This window comes from Bicyclus anynana, chromosome Z (assembly GCF_947172395.1).
Source record: "Bicyclus anynana chromosome Z, ilBicAnyn1.1, whole genome shotgun sequence".
Lineage (NCBI taxonomy): Eukaryota > Metazoa > Arthropoda > Insecta > Lepidoptera > Nymphalidae > Bicyclus > Bicyclus anynana.
Genome location: NC_069110.1, coordinates 925,206 through 944,831, shown reverse-complemented (window position 1 = coordinate 944,831; position 19,626 = coordinate 925,206). Strand labels below are relative to the sequence as shown.

Here is a 19,626-nt window from a genome sequence, read left to right as displayed (position 1 = left end):
ATCTATGACGTAACTCTAGGTAACAAACACCGAGCAAGAAAACATCGAGCAACCAATCAACGAGTCGAAGGAAGAGAGCGAGGCGCAGCGGGAGGCGGACGATCCGTGGCACAAGATGGCTCCCGTGGTATACCTGGAGTACACGCACCGCCGGTCTCCGCCCGACCCGTCGTTCCCGGACGAGAAGCCGCCGAGGGATTTTGAGTATAGGTAAATCGTTTATTAGAAACCTGTCCCACCAAAACATTTTCATTTATTTCAGCGGACCCTTTAAGCTTCGCTTTGACTTATGTGCACATTTTCTTTGCTCCTATACAACCCTACCGTTATCCTACCCTTACCTTACCTCTTCCCTACCACTACCATAACCCTTACCCTACCCTTCCATAACCTATCTCTAGAAAATGCTTAGGACCACGTTAATTTTTATATTATATTAAAATCACCGCAAAAAGTGATCCGAAATCAACGACCCACTGAGCGCGCACATGTACAATTTTGTGTTTATTTACATTATATATTTATGTAAATATATGTAGTTTTTACACTTCCTTAACTCACTACTCTCTAGTATAAAATATCGTTCCTTGTAACATTATTTATGACTCATCATTGCATAGAGCGATTTATAATAATTCTAGTCTTAAGTTCTCTACAACCTCTACTATTTACTCAAAGAAACGTTTCTTTGATTTGCCACTCATTGCACCACCATCAATGTTATGTATGTATACATGTTTTCAGTGATTGGGTGGAGGACTGCAGCATGAACATCGAAGTGCGGCCAATAGAGGTGAACGTGTGCACCGGACTACGACATCGCCTGTCGGTGCTCTGCAACGTGCTCAAAGAGTTGCCGCCTGTGGCTGAGCCAGGTATAATGTCAGCCTACATTATCTATTGGACTACGACATCGCCTGTCGGTGCTCTGCAACGTGCTCAAAGAGTTGCCGCCTGTGGCTGAGCCAGGTATAATGTCAGCCTACATTATCTATTGGACTACGACATCGCCTGTCGGTGCTCTGCAACGTGCTCAAAGAGTTGCCGCCTGTGGCTGAGCCAGGTATAATGTCAGCCTACATTATCTATTGGACTACGACATCGCCTGTCGGTGCTCTGCAACGTGCTCAAAGAGTTGCCGCCTGTGGCTGAGCCAGGTATAATGTCAGCCTACATTATCTATTGGACTACGACATCGCCTGTCGGAGCTCTGCAACGTGCTCAAAGAGTTGCCGCCTGTGGCTGAGCCAGGTATAATGTCAGCCTACATTATCTATTGGACTACGACATCGCCTGTCGGTGCTCTGCAACGTGCTCAAAGAGTTGCCGCCTGTGGCTGAGCCAGGTATAATGTCAGCCTACATTATCTATTGGACTACGACATCGCCTGTCGGTGCTCTGCAATGTGCTCAAAGAGTTGCCGCCTGTGGCTGAGCCAGGTATAATGTCAGCCTACATTCTATTGGACTACGACATCGCCTGTCGGTGCTCTGCAACGTGCTCAAAGAGTTGCCGCCTGTGGCTGAGCCAGGTATAATGTCAGCCTACATTATCTATTGGACTACGACATCGCCTGTCGGTGCTCTGCAACGTGCTCAAAGAGTTGCCGCCTGTGGCTGAGCCAGATATAATGTCAGCCTACATTGTCTATTGAACTACGACATCGCCTGTCGGTGCTCTGCAACGTGCTCAAAGAGTTGCCGCCTGTGGCTGAGCCAGGTATAATTTCAGCCTACATTATCTATTGGACTACGACATCGCCTGTCGGTGCTCTGCAACGTGCTCAAAGAGTTGCCGCCTGTGGCTGAGCCAGGTATAATGTCAGCCTACATTATCTATTGGACTACGACATCGCCTGTCGGTGCTCTGCAACGTGCTCAAAGAGTTGCCGCCTGTGGCTGAGCCAGGTATAATGTCAGCCTACATTATCTATTGGACTACGACATCGCCTGTCGGTGCTCTGCAACGTGCTGAAAGAGTTGCCGCCTGTGGCTGAGCCAGGTATAATGTCAGCCTACATTATCTATTGGACTACGACATCGCCTGTCGGTGCTCTGCAACGTGCTCAAAGAGTTGCCGCCTGTGGCTGAGCCAGGTATAATGTCAGCCTACATTATCTATTGGACTACGACATCGCCTGTCGGTGCTCTGCAACGTGCTCAAAGAGTTGCCGCCTGTGGCTGAGCCAGGTATAATGTCAGCCTACATTATCTATTGGACTACGACATCGCCTGTCGGTGCTCTGCAACGTGCTCAAAGAGTTGCCGCCTGTGGCTGAGCCAGGTATAATGTCAGCCTACATTATCTATTGGACAACGACATCGCCTGTCGGTGCTCTGCAACGTGCTCAAAGAGTTGCCGCCTGTGGCTGAGCCAGGTATAATGTCAGCCTACATTATCTATTGGACTACGACATCGCCTGTCGGTGCTCTGCAACGTGCTCAAAGAGTTGCCGCCTGTGGCTGAGCCAGGTATAATGTCAGCCTACATTATCTATTGGACTACGACATCGCCTGTCGGTGCTCTGCAACGTGCTCAAAGAGTTGCCGCCTGTGGCTGAGCCAGGTATAATGTCAGCCTACATTATCTATTGGACTACGACATCGCCTGTCGGTGCTCTGCAACGTGCTCAAAGAGTTGCCGCCTGTGGCTGAGCCAGGTATAATGTCAGCCTACATTATCTATTGAACTACGACATCGCCTGTCTGTGCTCTGCAACGTTAAGTCTAGTTTTTTTGGGAGCAACAGGGATTTAAAGGGTCAGATTTGCGGTGTATCGGTGTTGGTACGAATTAATGACGTCGTAGGCCGTAACGATCGTTAGATTTCTATGGGCGTTTAAACAAAATTACTAATATATTTGTTATTTGTGCGTTTATGTTTATAGTTCACGTACTGAAAAATTACACATTTAATGTAAGGAAGCTGAAACTTAAGAAAATTTAGATTAAGCTGAAACTGAAACTGTATGAATTGAAAATTCAGCTTTATCTAAATCCAATTAAAAAGATTTTTTATATATTTTGAAATTTTATAATCTTATTTATTTTGCAAATTTCCAGTCAATCTTTTTGACATTGACCTTATTTACCGAATGTATCATAAAAATCAATATATTCAATCCCCAGTCATCATCTCCATTGTCATTACCTCAGAGCTACATACGCGGCCGCTGACGGTGGAAGAGTGCGAAGCGCTGACGAAGAATTTGCCCATCAGGCGCACAAAGGTGCAGCTGACGGGCCTGCGCGTGCGTCTGGTGCCCTCCGAGCACGCGGAGCGACCCGTCGCGCCTCGCTTGCTGCTCGACTTGCGTATTCCCCAGGCGACTGTCGAATCCTCCAGAGCTCTGTACCCTGACAGGTGATTATCATTATTTATTAATTTATTTAATGCCAATAGAGTCACACAGCGGACAATGGAACGAGCTAGGAAATCAGAAGATCCACAGGTTGTTGGTCGACCTCCCACCAGGTGGACTGATGACATCAAGCGAGTCGCAGGGATTCGCTGGATGCAGACGGCTCAGTATCGTGATGTTTAGAAGTTCCTACAAAAGGCCTATGTTGATGATGATGAGATGCCAATGATGACAACAGAAAAACATTAGAAAGCCGCTTGACGTACAAAGTTGAAATTTAGCAGGAAAGTAGTTCATAGTTCGTAAACGTCTGTTAGGAACGATCTTGCGAGAGGGTCAGGTCAATCGTACTATAATATATAGTATTGTACTATATTTCGGGTCTGTATACTTTATACTGTTGAAGAATTATATAGTACGCCAAAATACTATATTTTCAACAACCTAATGAACTTTAAAATTTTTGAAAATTATCATCGATAAACGTGAAAAAGCATATATAATATCTCTTATTAACTTAAGACATAAATTCTTAAAAAAAAAAAAGATTCCGACGAATTGAGAATTTCCTCCTTTTTAACCGACTTCAAAAAGGAGGAGGTTCTCAATTGGGTCGGTATTTTTTTTTTTTTTTTTTATGTATGTACACCGATTACTCAAAGACGCCTGGACCGATTTCGAAAATTCTTTTTTTGTTTGAAACGGTATAGTCCCCATTTGGTCCCATTGCCATCATGCCAAGATCTGATGATGGAATCCTGGAGAAATTGAGGAGAACTTTAGAAAATTATATAGGTGTCTAGTGTGTTCGTATACTTTTCCATTTAGTACTTTTAAGCACTACAATTTCATGAAGGTTTGAAATCGATCTGATGATGGAGCCATAAAACAGACGAGGGAACTCCTCGGCGATTTACAGCAGTTACCTTGTGTTTGGGCTTGATTAATTTGTATTAATGAGAACTTTCCACATAGATAGGTTGTGATTGTCATTTAGGGGTTTGGTGATGAAGACCAAGGACAATTAAGGGAACTCCTTAACAGTTTACAGTAACTACCTTGTGTTTGGCCTTGATTAATTCGTATTGCTGAGAACTTTGTACCAAGATGGGTTGTGACTGTCATTAGGGGTCTGATGATGAAAACCAAGGTCAATTAAGGGAACTCCTTAACGGTTTACGGTAGCTACCTTGTGCTTGGGCTTGATTAATTTGTATTGCTGAGAATTTTGTACCAAGATGGGTTGTGACTGTCATTAGGGGTCTGATGTATTCGTTTGAGATGAAATTTCACACTAAAAATGGAAAAATAATAAAAACTTTAATAAAAAAAATACAACCGACTTCAAAACCTAAAAACGTACCCGCTAAACTAAAAAGCGAAAAATAACATCATAATATATTCTACCTGCTGATCAGTATGAAGGCGGTGCTTAGCCGGTGTTGTCTTAATTAAAGCCATTTCTGACAGGACCACATGAAACAACACTGTCTGCAAAATCTAAATCTACAAGATATTCTCACATGGCTTGAATTAATACATCACCGGCTTAGCACCGCCTTAATACTGATCAGCAGGTAGAACATATTATGATGTTATTTTTCGCTTTTTAGTTTAGCGGGTACGTTTTTAGGTTTTGAAGTTGGTTGTATTTTTTTTATTAAAATTTTTATTTCAAGTCGGTTTAAAATACAGTAAGTGTGAATAAATATTTAGAGAACCGTGATAGCCCAGTGGATATGACCTCTGCCTCTACCAGGAGGAGACTCGAGCTCAGCAGTGAGCCGAATATGGGTTGATAATGATGATGATGATGTTGAAATAAATACAGTTTTTAGAAAAACAAAGTGATTTATAGATTATTTCGTAAAATACTACATTTTCCTCAAGAAATGTTGGCAACCCTAGGTTAAGGGTCGCGGGCGATCGCTAGTGAGCAAATATCTGTTCACAGAGTGTGCTTGGCCGCAGCACACTTGGACAAGTTGGAAGGGCCGCTGTGGCACGGCGCGCGAGTGCACCACTCGGCGCATCTCTCTTCCGTGCAGCTCGGCATCTGTGCGCCCGATGACGACGTGGCCCGACCGTGCGTCAGGGCTGAGCTCAAGCTGGCCTCGCATCACTTGGAGAATAAGCATTATTTCTACAAGCGAAACACCGAGCAGAACTGCTACGATATTTTAATACGTAAGTATGACTGCCTAGGTGCTCTAATTGTAGCGGAGCCGAAGAAGGGATTTTTGCAGTTATTCGAGCGCGTCAGATGAACATACCTTGCACGTTGTTCAGTACCTCCACCGAGTATGATCTCTTAATATTGGTGGGTACGTTTAGGGCAACCAAAAAAAACTAACTTCAGAAATACTTAAGCAGCACGTCAGATTAAGATATGGAGCGTAACCTAATGGAATGGGAGGGTTCCAAAGATACAAAATAAACCCCTTATATTTCTGTTACCGAGCCACGAGCGCGGTTAATTTTTTACTTATTTTGAATGAAATAATCTCCTGAATAATCGCTCATGTTTTCTGACGATTTCAGTGAGCCAAAGTAATAAAAATCGTCTTTAAAGTCTGTAGTTTTTACCCAACCGCTAAAAGCCAAAAAAGTATAACCATTTATTCTTTTTATCATTTAATCTACCAAATCTGATCGATTACAATGACGCTGTAGTAACCGCAAATTTAGCATCCCGGGCTCCCCTACTATAACGGTTAGCCTAGGTCAGTTGGTTTATGTGGCTTCGGATTCTGGATCGGGCTTTAATATACTGAGATTTTCTTTCTTCTAAGAAATTTTCCATTCAATTCTCAGCCCGGAGACAGGAATACACTCCTGCCTCGGAGATCAAGTTTAGCCGTCGGGCCCGGTCATTATCATAAACTTTGAAGATTGGGAAAATCGTTGGCACAAGTACATCGTGTGTGTGTGATTAATTTAAAGGGGACAATACAAGTTTTGATTAATAAATAAATATTTTATTATAAAAATATAAAGTCACCTTAACTCTTTGAAGGGTGGGTGTTCTATAACCTCTTTCAAACACTTAGCCTCTTTCACACACTTCAACTTCTTTTTGTGGACTTCCTCTCCTCCGGTGTCCTTCCACTTGCATTTTCATCAGTTTTTGGTAACATAACTTATTTAAACTAACTACACGTTCTCTTTTCAAATTATTGTATTGTCATCGATCCTTGATCAGTGTACAAATACAATTTCTATTTATGTTGAAGATGAAGCAAACATCTGCGGGTCGGCGCCTCGTTTGCAAGCCGCTGTCGAGCTGGCGAAGTCTTTCGCGAACAATAAAGTGTCTCTCGCTCTGCGACACACCACGCTCGCAAGAGACGCACTCAACGATGAAGGTGCGTACATTTTTTTTTTTCAATTTGATTATTTTTTTATATTTTAATATTATTTCGATATACTTGTACGAAAAGTTTGATCGGGCGAACGGACGTTGACAGAGAGGTATGGGTTATTGAAAATAAAAAAGACAGACAGTTACATTTACAACTAATATTTTTGTCAAACGCTCCGTTTGGATTAGTTTCGCCATGAAACAGTTGAAATAAAGACCATCATCGCCGATTAAAATTTTCATGTAATCACATCTCAAATAATATATGATAGCGTCCGGTAGTTAAAAAAAAATAATTATAAATTTATTTTCACCTAGCGGACGCCCGCGACTTCGTCCACTTGAAATTTAGTTTTTCACAAATCCCTCGGGAACCATGGACTTTCCCGGGATGAAAAAAAGCCATGGTAATCCAGAATAAAATCTATTTCTATTCCAAATTTCAGCCGAATAGCGTCAAAGAGTAACACACATTCAAACAAGAAGCCTCAATAGCTCAACGGTGAGAGCGGTCGGACTCATCACCGAGGGGTAGTAGTTCGATGCCCGCCCCGTTGGTCTATTGTCGTACCCACTCCTAACATAGTGTTTCCCGACTAGTTGGAGGGGAATGGGAATATTGGTCATATTTAAAAAAACAAATATTCTTTAAAAAAAAAAACAAACATCCATACAAACTTTCGCGTTTATTAGTAGGACTAGTAGAACGATAACGATCAATTTAAGACCATTAAAAAAAAAGTATCAACTAGCCTATTATATGCTCGACAGCGAATAAGGATTGTCTTAAGTTATCTCTTTTTGTGAAAACGCAATCGGCTTGAACTCGAAGCAGCAGAGAGAAAAAGAAGAGGGTAGGGACAGCCCACTACCTCCCGTGGCCCATCCGACTTCGCAGTCATTCGGGCCGAATCAGTGGGGGAGCACTTACTTGCTCTTCGCGTGTTCCCGGGCCGCCTTCTTGAGTCCCTACAAATTCTTTATTCTTCGTCCTTCTTACATAACGACACTACTATTCAGGAGATTCCGATCGTCCCCCGTAGGCCCGTCACTGGCACCAATGCGCTCCGAGGAGACGAAGAGGGTAGTAGAAGGCGCCGATATGCGCACCTCCGTGCAAAGGCGAGCGCGTCGAGATGTGAAAGTAAATGTTCATCGCGATCTTTTCATATCCCAAATAGGACGTAGGCTGTGCTGTACAAACCAATTTTAAGATATGTTCCCTCCTTTTTCAGATTTAGTAGCAATAGATGTAACATTGGAGGAGTTCATGTATTTCTGGGCAGTCTCCACAGATACCTACGCACATTACATATTCTCGAAAACTGTGAAAGCGACTGCACTGCACTCGCCGAGTAAGTCAAAATTCAGTTTAAGTTCATCCATTCATTCCAGTTCCACCAGCATACTTCCCGTTCCCGTGGGAATACGGGGATAATATGCAGCCTATGTTACTCCCAGATAAAGTAGTTTACCATAGCTTAATTATTGGGTCCAGTAGTTTCAGAGTCTATTTCGCTACAAATAAAAAATATATTTAAAAAAAAATTTCTTCTTTAAAATATTAGTCTAGAGAGGATTTTAGTAGTTTGACAATCTTACCGATATAGAAATGTAAATTTAGCTGGTGGTATAGGCATTGAAATATTTCTGCACCTATTTTTTTGTGTGTGTCAGGGTTTTATTAATTATTCAACAAGAATAGGATACGTGTGCTTTTTAGTCTTATTTTTCACCTAATCAGGCAATCAATAAAAAAAAAAACGTCCAAGGGCGAGTCGGATTCGCGAACCGGGGGTTCGCTTAAAGGTGAATTAAATTTTCTTTTTAAAAATAAATAAAAAGGTGCCGTTGCTAAGCGTGTCCAGCTACTTAATATAATGTATATTTAGTATATTTTTGAAAATCTAAATCAGTGTATGTATTTATAGGTGGAGGCGAAGTCAGACAGGCGTGGCTCTTCTCAGGACCGGAGTCTTCTTCAGTAGGGTAAGCGATTTTTTAATTTTATTTTCTTTTTCTATTGATCCATGGGTCTAGGGACAAAATATTTAGTATGGTCATTGGTCACAAACAAATACTTTTAGTCAGAGATTCGTAGAACGTTGTTTACAAATATAAAAAACGGAGCTACTCACGAAATATTAAGTTGATGATAGTTGTAAACAGTGTTCTACGGATCCCGGACTGTTTGTTTTAGCAGTAGCTCAAATTTTGTGTGTTTCCTTTCAAGTAAAGTCATGAATTATTTTGAAAAATACTATAAACATGAAGTTTGTATAAATGCGTTAGATCATTGATTACTGGTAGGCATGTGTTATAAAAGTGTAATCGAGTAGCGCGTAGTAGTAGTAAGTACGCCCAGTGACAAATTCGTTTAGTCTTCTAACGCCATAATTGTGAACGAACTAGTTGGAGCTTGTAAAGTAAGCAAGTCCGACACGAGAGATGGCGCTACTAATCGTTAGTATTTTTAAGTTTCTCATATACAGGGTGTCCCGTAAATAATGGATAAAACGCAAATAGTTGATATACCACCTAATCATCTAAAAGTAATTTGAATAGTTGTCCAAGAATCCTTAGGGTGACCAAGTTATATTTTGTAATAAAAGAAAATAGACTATAATAGAGGTCACACAGAGTAAATTTTAGATAGCATTTTACTACATTAGTGCTTAGCAACGTTGCAATAATGCTAACGAACGCTCATTGAGTGGAACCGTTGTTAGTCTATTTTCTTACGATACAAACAATTAAGCGTACGCGTCTTACACGAGGATCCCGGGCTTCGCCATCTTTATACTTCAATCGCTTAAGCGTTAGTGTTATCGCCGTGTTACAACGACTTGCGGTATGCTAAAATTAGCTTTAGCGTTTTCCATATTCTGTGGTCTGAACAAACTGTTTTTTTATTTTTCCAGGTATTTTCTCAAATTCGGCGTGCAGTTTAACCACGCCGCCCCTATGTCCTCTATGTTAGAATACGTAACCGCGATCGTGGAACCCTCGGCATGCAGTCTGGACACGCTGCTCGCGGAGTTCCTGGACTACCAGCCGCGACTCGTCGTACCTACTGGTGAGCTCAGAAACACTAGCACGTTATTAAATGAAGTTCTATTACAAACCCGCTGTCCGTTCGTCCATACGTCAGTCTTTCACATGAACCGTGATAGTTAGACAGTATAAATTTAAACAGATCGTGTATCTCTAACAAATACTAAATAACAGAATGAAATATATATTTAATGGGTGTATTTTATTATTTACATCAGAAGGTAGTACAATAAATGTCAGTATTGAATCAGCTAACGTGTGTTTCACTAGATGGTGACAGCGGTGGAATTATTCAATATGAAAGGACAATTAGTTATCATCTATAGATGTAAAATATCTTTTAAAGTATTCAATATACAAAACTAAGCAACAATCAACAGTTTGGGTGTTCCAAAATGGGCAAAACCCAATAAAAAAATCGTGCGAAAAGCACTTTGAAGCATGGCCGTCTGCTTTTTTGGTATAGCTGGACATGTGACTATTGTACCACTAGAAAATCGTTAATCAGTTAATTCGGAGTAATGTTTATCTATTTTAAAAATCATGTTAGTGTTTATGTTTAACAATTGTATATATTATTTATGTTATTTTTGCATTGGAAATAAACGAGTATATTATTATTATTATTATCTACCATTTGCGATCTATTCATTAATTACAGGACATCCTGTATATAGGTACCTGCCATACTATTGACAGATATTCTCTATGACACAAAATTGCGCGTTTGCAACTTTTGATTTGTGGCGCAACGATAATCGCTTTGAAAACATAAGAAACATAAACTTAGTGCTTTATCTGTTTTATAAAGAATTCCGTTTAAGGTTTTTGGTATAAAGTTATAATTTTACGAGTACATATACAATTTTAGTTCAGTAAGTTCCGTAATTCTGGGTGTTTATTAATGATCAATACTTGAAGAAACGAATAGCATTGTGTTATAGTTTTGCATTGAGTAAATTACGGAATGGCAGTAGAAAAAAATAGATTATGCAACGGTTGCACGGTAGGGGTTTTCATAACTTGTTTACTGTTGCTGACATATGTGTCGTTTATTGTCACAGATTCAGACTTCCACATTCCGGGTGCGCGAACTAAGTCTTCTTCACAGTACCTGTTACGGCAACGGGGGACACCACCGGTATGCGAGACTATATTTCACTTATATTATTATTTGTCATTTATTTTTCTAATGTTGGAATTCATTGAAACCCATTATAAATCGATTTAAATATATAAAAAAATATAAAAGCGTTAGGTCATTACGAAATCTTGAAAACCGCTTGACGTACAAAGTTGAAATTTGGCAGCGACGTAGTTTATAGTTAGTAGACATCTGCTAATCAAATCAAATCAAAAATCATTTATTTCAAGTAGTCTCAGTTTACAAGCACTTTTGACACGTCAGTTGACTATTTGTAAAGATTCTACCACCGGTTCGGAAGGCAGGTTCTGCTGAGAAGATACCGGCAAGAAACTCAACAGTTGCTCTTTTGAAAAAGTCATACAGTATTTTAATTTACAATTGATAACAATTACTGTTTACATTTCTTATAGTTTTACTTTCTGTGTGAAGGTGGAAGCTGATCCAACGGCCTCCAAGCATCTTTATCATTAAGGAACTCATCAATGTTGTAGTACCCTCGACTAAGTAAATGTTTTTTAACACATTGCTTAAAGCTATGCATTGGCAGGTCCATCACAGTCTTGGGGATCTTATTATAGAAGAGTACACCCAAACCTACAAAAGATTTTTTTACTCTTTGGAGACGATATGCAGCAATAACTAACTTATGCCCGTGTCTAGTAGGACGTGGGTTTAAATCTCCTTTTCGTTTGTACAAATTAATATTTTGTCTTACATATACTATACTGTTATATATATATTGACAGGCTACTGTTAGTATACCTATTTCTTTAAACTTTTGACGAAGGGACTCGCGTGATTTTAATTGATATATTGCTCGAATTGCTCTTTTTTGAAGTACAAATATAGATTGTATATCGGCAGCCTTGCCCCACAATAAAATACCGTAAGACATTACGCTGTGAAAGTACGCAAAATAAACAAGCCTAGCTGTATCAACATCAGTAAACTGTCTTATTTTTCTCACGGCAAATGCCGCTGAGCTAAGTTTACCAGACAGTTTTTCTATATGAGCACCCCACTGAAGTTTACAATCCAAGGTCACTCCCAGGAAAACTGTGGAACTCTCCATTTCCAGTGTTTCACCATCGATCATTATAGACTTATCTAATTTTATAACATTTGGCAATGGAAACTCAATACATTTAGTTTTCTTGGCATTCAAAAGTAGATATTTGCAGTGAACCAATGCGACACATGCGATATGGCACGGTTTACGTCGTCAGAGTTATCTTTATTTCTGTCGGACTTAATAATTAAGGATGTGTCATCAGCAAACAGTACAATCTCACATATGCCGCTGACATGGTATGGTAAATCGTTTATGTACACTAAAAATAGAAAAGGACCCAGAATTGAACCCTGTGGGACGCCCATTATGGTAGTGGAACCGTGCGACTTCATATCATTTATGCATACCTTTTGTGTTCTATCACTGAGATAAGAGGCAATGAGATCGAGTGCAACACTTTTGATGCCATAGTGGCTTAACTTGAGTAGAAGGGTGTTATGGTCAACACAATCGAACGCCTTGGACAGATCACAGAACACACCAATAGCATTCTTAGAACCTTCCCATGCTTCATAAATATGTTTTAAAAGTTTAGCCCCTGCATCAGTTGTATTGCGACCTTTTGTAAAACCATACTGTTCAGGATGAAACAAGTTATTTAAATTAAAATGACATAAAAGTTGATTTAATATGATTTTTTCAAAGACCTTGCTAAGTGTTGGCAATATTGTAATCGGTCTATAATTATTAAGATCTGATTTGTCTCCTGATTTAAAAAGTGGTATCAATTTGCCATGCTTCATTAGGTTCGGAAAAATACCTAAGTCCACACATTCATTAAAAAAAATGGCTAAGTGGGGAGCAATGACATCAATTATATTAGATATTACTTTCACTGACATGCCCCACAGATCTCCGGTTCTTTTTAATTTTAATAAATTGAAAGATTTTTTAATGTCTGATACAGTTATGTGGTGAAATTCAAAAAGAACGTTGCACTCTTTAACATTGCCTCTTAATAGTCTCTGGGCTTCCGTAGCAGACGAATCTAGTGAATCAGTTAACAAGATAGGAACATTCTGGAAAAAATCTTCAAAGGCATTAACAACCTCGATATCAGTGTTTACCTTTTTATCATTGACAATTAATTCAAAACTGATATCCCGCGGTTTGATTTTTCCTGATTCTCTATTAATTATATTCCAGGTGGTTTGTATCTTGTTCTCAGACTCAATTATTTTCTGTTTGATGTGTAACGATGCTAAGAACGGATTATGCGACGGGGCCAGATTAAGGAGGACTAATGGTGGACCTCCGCTAGTAAATGATAACTTCAGCATCTTGCATCATAATCGTCATCAGCCTATATTTATCGGCCCACTGCAAAAATGACCTGGAGCGACGACATTTTTATTTAAAATTATAAAATTTAAAATCCATTCTGGACTTCTGCTAATCTGGGCAGGGCGTGTCCGATTCGCACGGACTAAACGACCTCCTTTTGACTTCGCATTTCTTCATGCCAACTCTACTTATTTTATGTATTTTGATTTTCCTCTTGTTGTCTTTCTTCTTTCCTCAGCATTTGCCCATATCTCTGCCAATCTTGCTCACTAGACAACGAACGACAGATCGACGACTTAGCGTGCTCTAAGAGTGGTGTAACAACATTTACTTTCCAAATTCAGTCTAAGAATTTAACTGAAAACATTGCATAAAAATCATCCTATTAAAAAGTGGATTCATAATTAGCGACCAAAAAGCGTACCCACTCAATGAGTGCCAAACACAACTTCTTGGCACTCAATTCAAGTAGTCGCATTTGCAAATTCAACCTTAAACTCAATTCTTAAGGTTGAATTTGCTCTAGGTATATATTTCTTTACCATTAATTCTAAAACTGTCAATGCAAAATTGGCTAGTTTTAAAGTGAAATTTTCTACATGATTGATGCGTCCTTTTATTATAAGAGATCTATGATAACAATCTACTATTTCAGTCTTCGATTGGGCGCTCGCATCGCTCGGGCTCGCACTCCGAGCCGGTGCACGTGAGACCGCGCAGCTTGGACTCGGGCAGCGAGCCCGACGAGCGGAGGGACGGCAGGCAGACACAGCAGACGGTTAGTGATCACGCTTTGACGACTTTACGCAGGATAGGGCGATGCCTCCTTAGTGCATACGTTGCATTGTGCAACGCATTGTATGTTGCCTTGACGCACGACGTCGCAGCGCAAGAGAACGACGCACGCTGCACGCACCGAGTCAGTATCAACAATGCATATATCTTTGATGGAACACTGTCCGTGGCATCCGCCTGATGGTTTGTTGAGGTCCGGAGGGAGGTACTATTGGCGATGCAGGTGGCTGCACTCGGGCGCGTTTGCCGCGTTTGCGGCGCCGCTTACCACCTGGCTGCTAATGGGCTGTCTAACACTGAAAGAAATTTTCAAATCGGACCAGTAGTTCCTGAGATTAGCGCGTTCAATCAAACAAACAAACGAACAAACTCTTCAGCTTTATAATATTAGTATAGATTTCAAAATTGTCATCATCCAAATAGCAGTAGATGAACCAATGGTCTGTGTTGCCGGTCCAGCCGCAGAGCGCGCAGTGCTGGCTCAGCGACGCGCAGCTGCTGCAGCTGCAGGACCGCCTCAGCCGCCTGCTGCTGCGGCTGACCGTGGGCTCGCTGCGCCTGTACATACCCAACGCCACCGTGTCCGCCGTCGACTGCGACACCATCTACAGCGCCATGGCGCGCTTCGCCCTGAGGGGTGGCCGCCCCGTCATTTTATGGTATTAATACAAAAGGATCTTTTAAGGTCCAGAAAGAACTCTTATAGTTAATAATAAATAATAATAATAAAAATCTTTATTGCCATTCTTATTACTAGTAGAACATTTCAATTTAAATTTAATCAAAATACAATACAATTCTACTAAGAAACTAAAAAATCTTCAATACTAAAAAAGACAAAAATACAATAGTAAAATAAAAAAAATAAAAGTAATTACTTTTTGCCCTGCGACATGGCAACTGCACAGCGCTGATTTCCTACATGTAAAGTGGGGTTTTTTTTTATTTATTTTTTATTTTTACAAGTTAGCCCTTGACTACAATTTCACCTGATGGTAAGTGATGATGCAATCTATGATGGAAGCGGGCTAACTTGTCAGGAGGAGGATGAAAATCCACACTCCTTTCGGTTTCTACACGGCGTCGTACCGGAACGCTAAATCGCTTGGCGGTACGTCTTTGACGGTAAGGTGGTAACTAGCCACGGCCGAAGCCTCCCACCAGCTAAGTTAATTTTTTTCACACGTTTATCTCAGTGTGTCTAAGATACGCGCCAAGAGATACCTATAACCCATGCGGATTAACTTGGTAAGTGTGCTAAATTGACACATATGTTTGTCATTTTTTATAAAACTAGTGCAGGGAAGTTGTAGGCTATTTATTGGTAGTTTAGTTCTATATGCAAATGTTATAATACATATAAATTTTTGTTCTAGCGTCAGCCAAATAGTCCTTAGTTCCGATCCCAGAATGCAACATCTCTGGTCAACTGTCATCGTCGAGAAGCCGAATGTATTTAAAAACCTACGCGAACAAGACGGTAAGTTGAATCTCAAATGATTTTAGCGAATTATTTTCATATTAAAATTTTGTAAGTTTGTAACATTCTTTGCAAGGGGGTAATATTTGGAACTACTGATCCGATTTCAAAAATTCTTTCACCAGTAGAATGCTACGTTATCGAATATTTTATATTGGTATCATATATATTAGCAGAGTTATTACAGTTATAGTCATACAGGTCGAAACTGTATGTACCATATATCTACCATATTACCATATATCTATCTTATATATATTAGCAGATATAGTACCTTTTATGTTTTAAAAATTATTAATTTTGTATACTTAGGTTTACGTCATTATTTATACAACTAAACTTAAATCCTTATCAAAATAAATTATTTCATAATTACAAGGATATTAAGGAGATAAGATTTGCGCTTTAAAGTATGTTAATTAGTTACATAGTTTCGAAGATAATACAAAATTTCTAAAAGACGCAGAAATGCCGCTATATGACGTCCCGCGGTTTCAATTACATAGTTTTCGTTGCCGTGTGAATATGGGGATCAACAATAGTCTATGATAATACCTATTTTTCATATTAGCATAGAAATTTCATCGCACCACGCACCAGGGTAAAGGGGTACGATAGGGAAGGGGTAGGGTAGAATATAGAAGTAGGGTAGAGGTAGAGTAGGGAAGTGTAGGGTTAGGGTATGGGTAGGGTAGAGATAAGAAAGGGGTAGGGTAGGGTTAGGGTTTGCGGGTGGGGTAGGGTATAAGTAGGGGTACAGTAGGTTTGGGTAGGTTTAGGTAGGGGTAGGGAAGAAGTGCACATAAGTAAAAGCGAACCATGACCGGGTCGGCTATCTCACATATATTATAAAGGCGAAAGTTTGTGTGTGTGTATGTTTGTTCCTTTTTAACGCTGCGGCTACTGAAGCGATTTGGCTGAAATGCAAAATTTAAGAACATATCCAACACTTCCAACACTTATCACTTATAGAATATAGTCCATGGTAGGACAGTTGCGTGAGCTTAGCGCTAGTACAAGATATAATGTAATAGAGGACGCACGCGACTTGGTCCGCGTGAATTTCAGTTTTACACAAATACCAACCCGCATGGCGTGAACCATGAATTTTTCCCGGATGTAAAAGTGGCCTAAACGAAGTTGTCCAGGTCTTTCTTTCAAATTTCATTTGAAATTCAGTAGGTTTTTCTATTAAAAAAATTAGGTTTTCTGATTGGTTTTTGACGATTATAGCAAAACCGCAAATTCCCTAGATTAAACTGGAGACATGGGTGATATACATCTTCTGGGACTAGAGGACTATCGCAGTGTGTCACACAAAAATCAATATTACTAAACAGCAGATCTAACGTATTTTGCTTGCAATTAGCTACAGTATTTTGCTGTTTTTATATATTAGTAGTATTTACTTAAGTACGTATTTTGAAATCCTCAGTGATGGACGACTCGTTCCCGTGGAAGCTTCGTGTGTGTAAAGTGGAGTGTTACACATGGTTCGTGGAGCGGGGCGCCAAAGATAAACTCACCAGTTCCAAATCGCGGTCGAAAAAGTCCACAGCGGCGGTGTTGTTTCCCAGCATAGTATTTCCGGAGGTCTCCACAACTGTCGCGCTGACTATGGCCATGAAGACCATACAAATAAGACACATCACAAAAGCTGAGAAGCAACCTGAGCCACCGCGTGAGGACGAGGTGAGTGCAGTCATAAAAAATTAAAAAAAAAACACTCACATACTCACACACACATGCACACGCGCACGCACACGCGCAACCGAATCATGCAACGTTGCAAATGTGCGTGCGCATTTGACTTGGTATCTGGTATAGTTTATCTGCTCGCATGCAATATCTTATACTCTTATATAAGCGAGTAAAACTTTGCTGATAGCTTTCTGGGCGAAATGCTTTCACTACACTTTCACTGCTTTTATATAATCCGGGAAGACCAGGAGCAGCGTGGTATTAGAAGCGGATAAAAAAAAATCCTAACGCGTGCGCGTACGTGCTTTTATTTATTGACCGTCCTTTCTTATTAGCGAGCGATGAAGAGCAGGGGTCGATTACAGTAGGTGCGGGAACAGGACATAGATAGGATTACTGAAGGCGTTGGAAAGGGATAAAGATTGCCTTTTGGCGCAAACATATCCAATGCTCGCGATTTCGTCAGCGCAAGTGTGTGTTGTTGCGGTATGGTACAATTAGGTACTTCGCTCCCGTCAGAATTCTCTAAGTCACTCTGAAAAATATATTTAATTTTAAAACTAATATTTAAACTAACAACATTTCCCTAACTGGTACATTGTTTCAGAAAACTAAATACTTCACAAGTGGAATTGATTTCAAACCAACATCTCTAAAAGACTTTATCCGGGGCCCCATTAAGTGAGTATAATAATACATTATGAATTTTGATTTGAATAAGGAATATTTATACCGGTCACTGGAAACGTATAGCGATCCCTTTAAGTGGTGATCATCAGTTATCAAATTGAATTAGGTTATATGGGGCAAAAGTGTACCGATTTCCAAAAAAAGCTTTTCTAATTTTTTAAGATATTTGAGTTCCTCTACTTTGAGGTGGATTATAAAGTAAAACTTTCTATTTAGTTGTTGTGGATGTCTATTTGGATGTTTTTGGTGTTTTTAGGCTGATAATAACCTATTTCATAACAATAATACAAAAGAACATAAACGACGTAGTGTTTCTGAATTATGACTCAGATAATCTATTAATTTCAAAATGTGACTAAATGTAAATTCATTTCAAAAAAATACCTAGCAACTTTATCAGCATAGCATTTTAAATAATGCTTTATAAGCTATCTAACGAGATATAAAAAAATTAAATAAGTTGAGAAATGGCTGAGTAAATGGACTTAAGGGAATAAGTGAAAAACGTAATATTTAAAACATAATGAATGTTTGCTTCTTTCTGAATTATTGATTCAAGATTTATTTTACATTTGATTGATATACCAGTTTTAGATAATGTTAACCTTCTAAGGGTGGAATTTCAAAAAATAAAACAAATAATATTAACGTTTTAATTTTTTGTATTTTTTTCCAGGCGAAAGGAATCAACTCCAATGGTAAGTTTTGTGACTTCTGTGATACTATTGAATAATATATTTTATCATAATTAAATCATATCTTGTCTTTCTCTAAAGAATTTAGACAGCGATTGTGGGTCTATTCAACTAATACTGCATACTACAAGGCAAATACAACACACTCGTTTTTGAAGCTTTTAGAAACATATATCACCATCTAGTTGTAAATACTCGATGTTCAATGTATATGGGCGGGCAGTTGCTCTTTGTGAATGTTTTAATAAAAATCTTGTAATGTTTCGTCATAATTTAAAAAATAAAAACCCGACTATATAACCTGCTCGAACCTACACATCAAGAAATAAGGTTTTTCTACATGTATTTTTTTAATATGTCCGTGATATACCTATTTGAAATCCTCTCGATGGGCCTTTGAAATTGTTACCCATATCGCAATATTCGAAAATATTTTTTTTTTCATCTCGAGTCGCGTCTCGCAGTCGTCGGGTTGTTTTTATTTAAATTCACTTATCTAAGAACACTTGGTTTATTCAGACAAATCGAACGATACCTTAATTACGTAAATCCGTTTTGAATGATATGAGGTAGTAAAGAATATTACATACATACAAGATACGCGCGAAAACATAACCCTTCTTGCAGACAGGTAAAAATAGCAACTAGACTCATCTTCTGCATTTTAAAATGCTTAATCAAAGTGGTAAGTCTGTCGATATCAACGAGATATTGCAACTGGCACTCCGCACTTCACTAGTGAGCTACTTCATGATATTTATCAATGAATAGTTTGATTATGTCATAATATAAGAATGCGATTTGAGGAACACAATGTAAGATCTATTTACAAAAGAAATATTATTTACTCCTAAACTATTAATTTTAGAACACATGTTCCTTACACGTTTTAAATTAATTTTCCTTAGAGAATATAACCCTAGAGTTATGGGAAATACTCCCGAGCACCCTGTATTTATAAGATGTGATGTTTCGTTATTTGTTGA

The 19,626-nt window shown here is 39.3% G+C and overlaps 1 protein-coding gene across 3 annotated transcripts in view; it reads left to right on the top strand.

The window, feature by feature from the left end:
- LOC112050442 (intermembrane lipid transfer protein VPS13B) overlaps window positions 1-19,626 on the top strand; it is a 108,295-nt gene that overhangs the window by 16,841 nt on the left and 71,828 nt on the right. For all 3 annotated transcript variants that reach the window (XM_052890491.1, XM_052890489.1, XM_052890488.1), the window contains exons 11-25: window positions 20-210; window positions 745-875; window positions 3,156-3,363; window positions 5,316-5,548; window positions 6,595-6,726; window positions 7,958-8,077; window positions 8,654-8,711; window positions 9,644-9,798; window positions 10,841-10,917; window positions 13,935-14,057; window positions 14,534-14,733; window positions 15,451-15,554; window positions 16,990-17,246; window positions 17,863-17,936; window positions 18,622-18,643. In XM_052890491.1, the coding sequence (XP_052746451.1) occupies window positions 20-210; window positions 745-875; window positions 3,156-3,363; window positions 5,316-5,548; window positions 6,595-6,726; window positions 7,958-8,077; window positions 8,654-8,711; window positions 9,644-9,798; window positions 10,841-10,917; window positions 13,935-14,057; window positions 14,534-14,733; window positions 15,451-15,554; window positions 16,990-17,246; window positions 17,863-17,936; window positions 18,622-18,643 (2,085 nt within the window). The remainder of the gene's footprint in view (window positions 1-19; window positions 211-744; window positions 876-3,155; window positions 3,364-5,315; window positions 5,549-6,594; window positions 6,727-7,957; window positions 8,078-8,653; window positions 8,712-9,643; window positions 9,799-10,840; window positions 10,918-13,934; window positions 14,058-14,533; window positions 14,734-15,450; window positions 15,555-16,989; window positions 17,247-17,862; window positions 17,937-18,621; window positions 18,644-19,626) is intronic.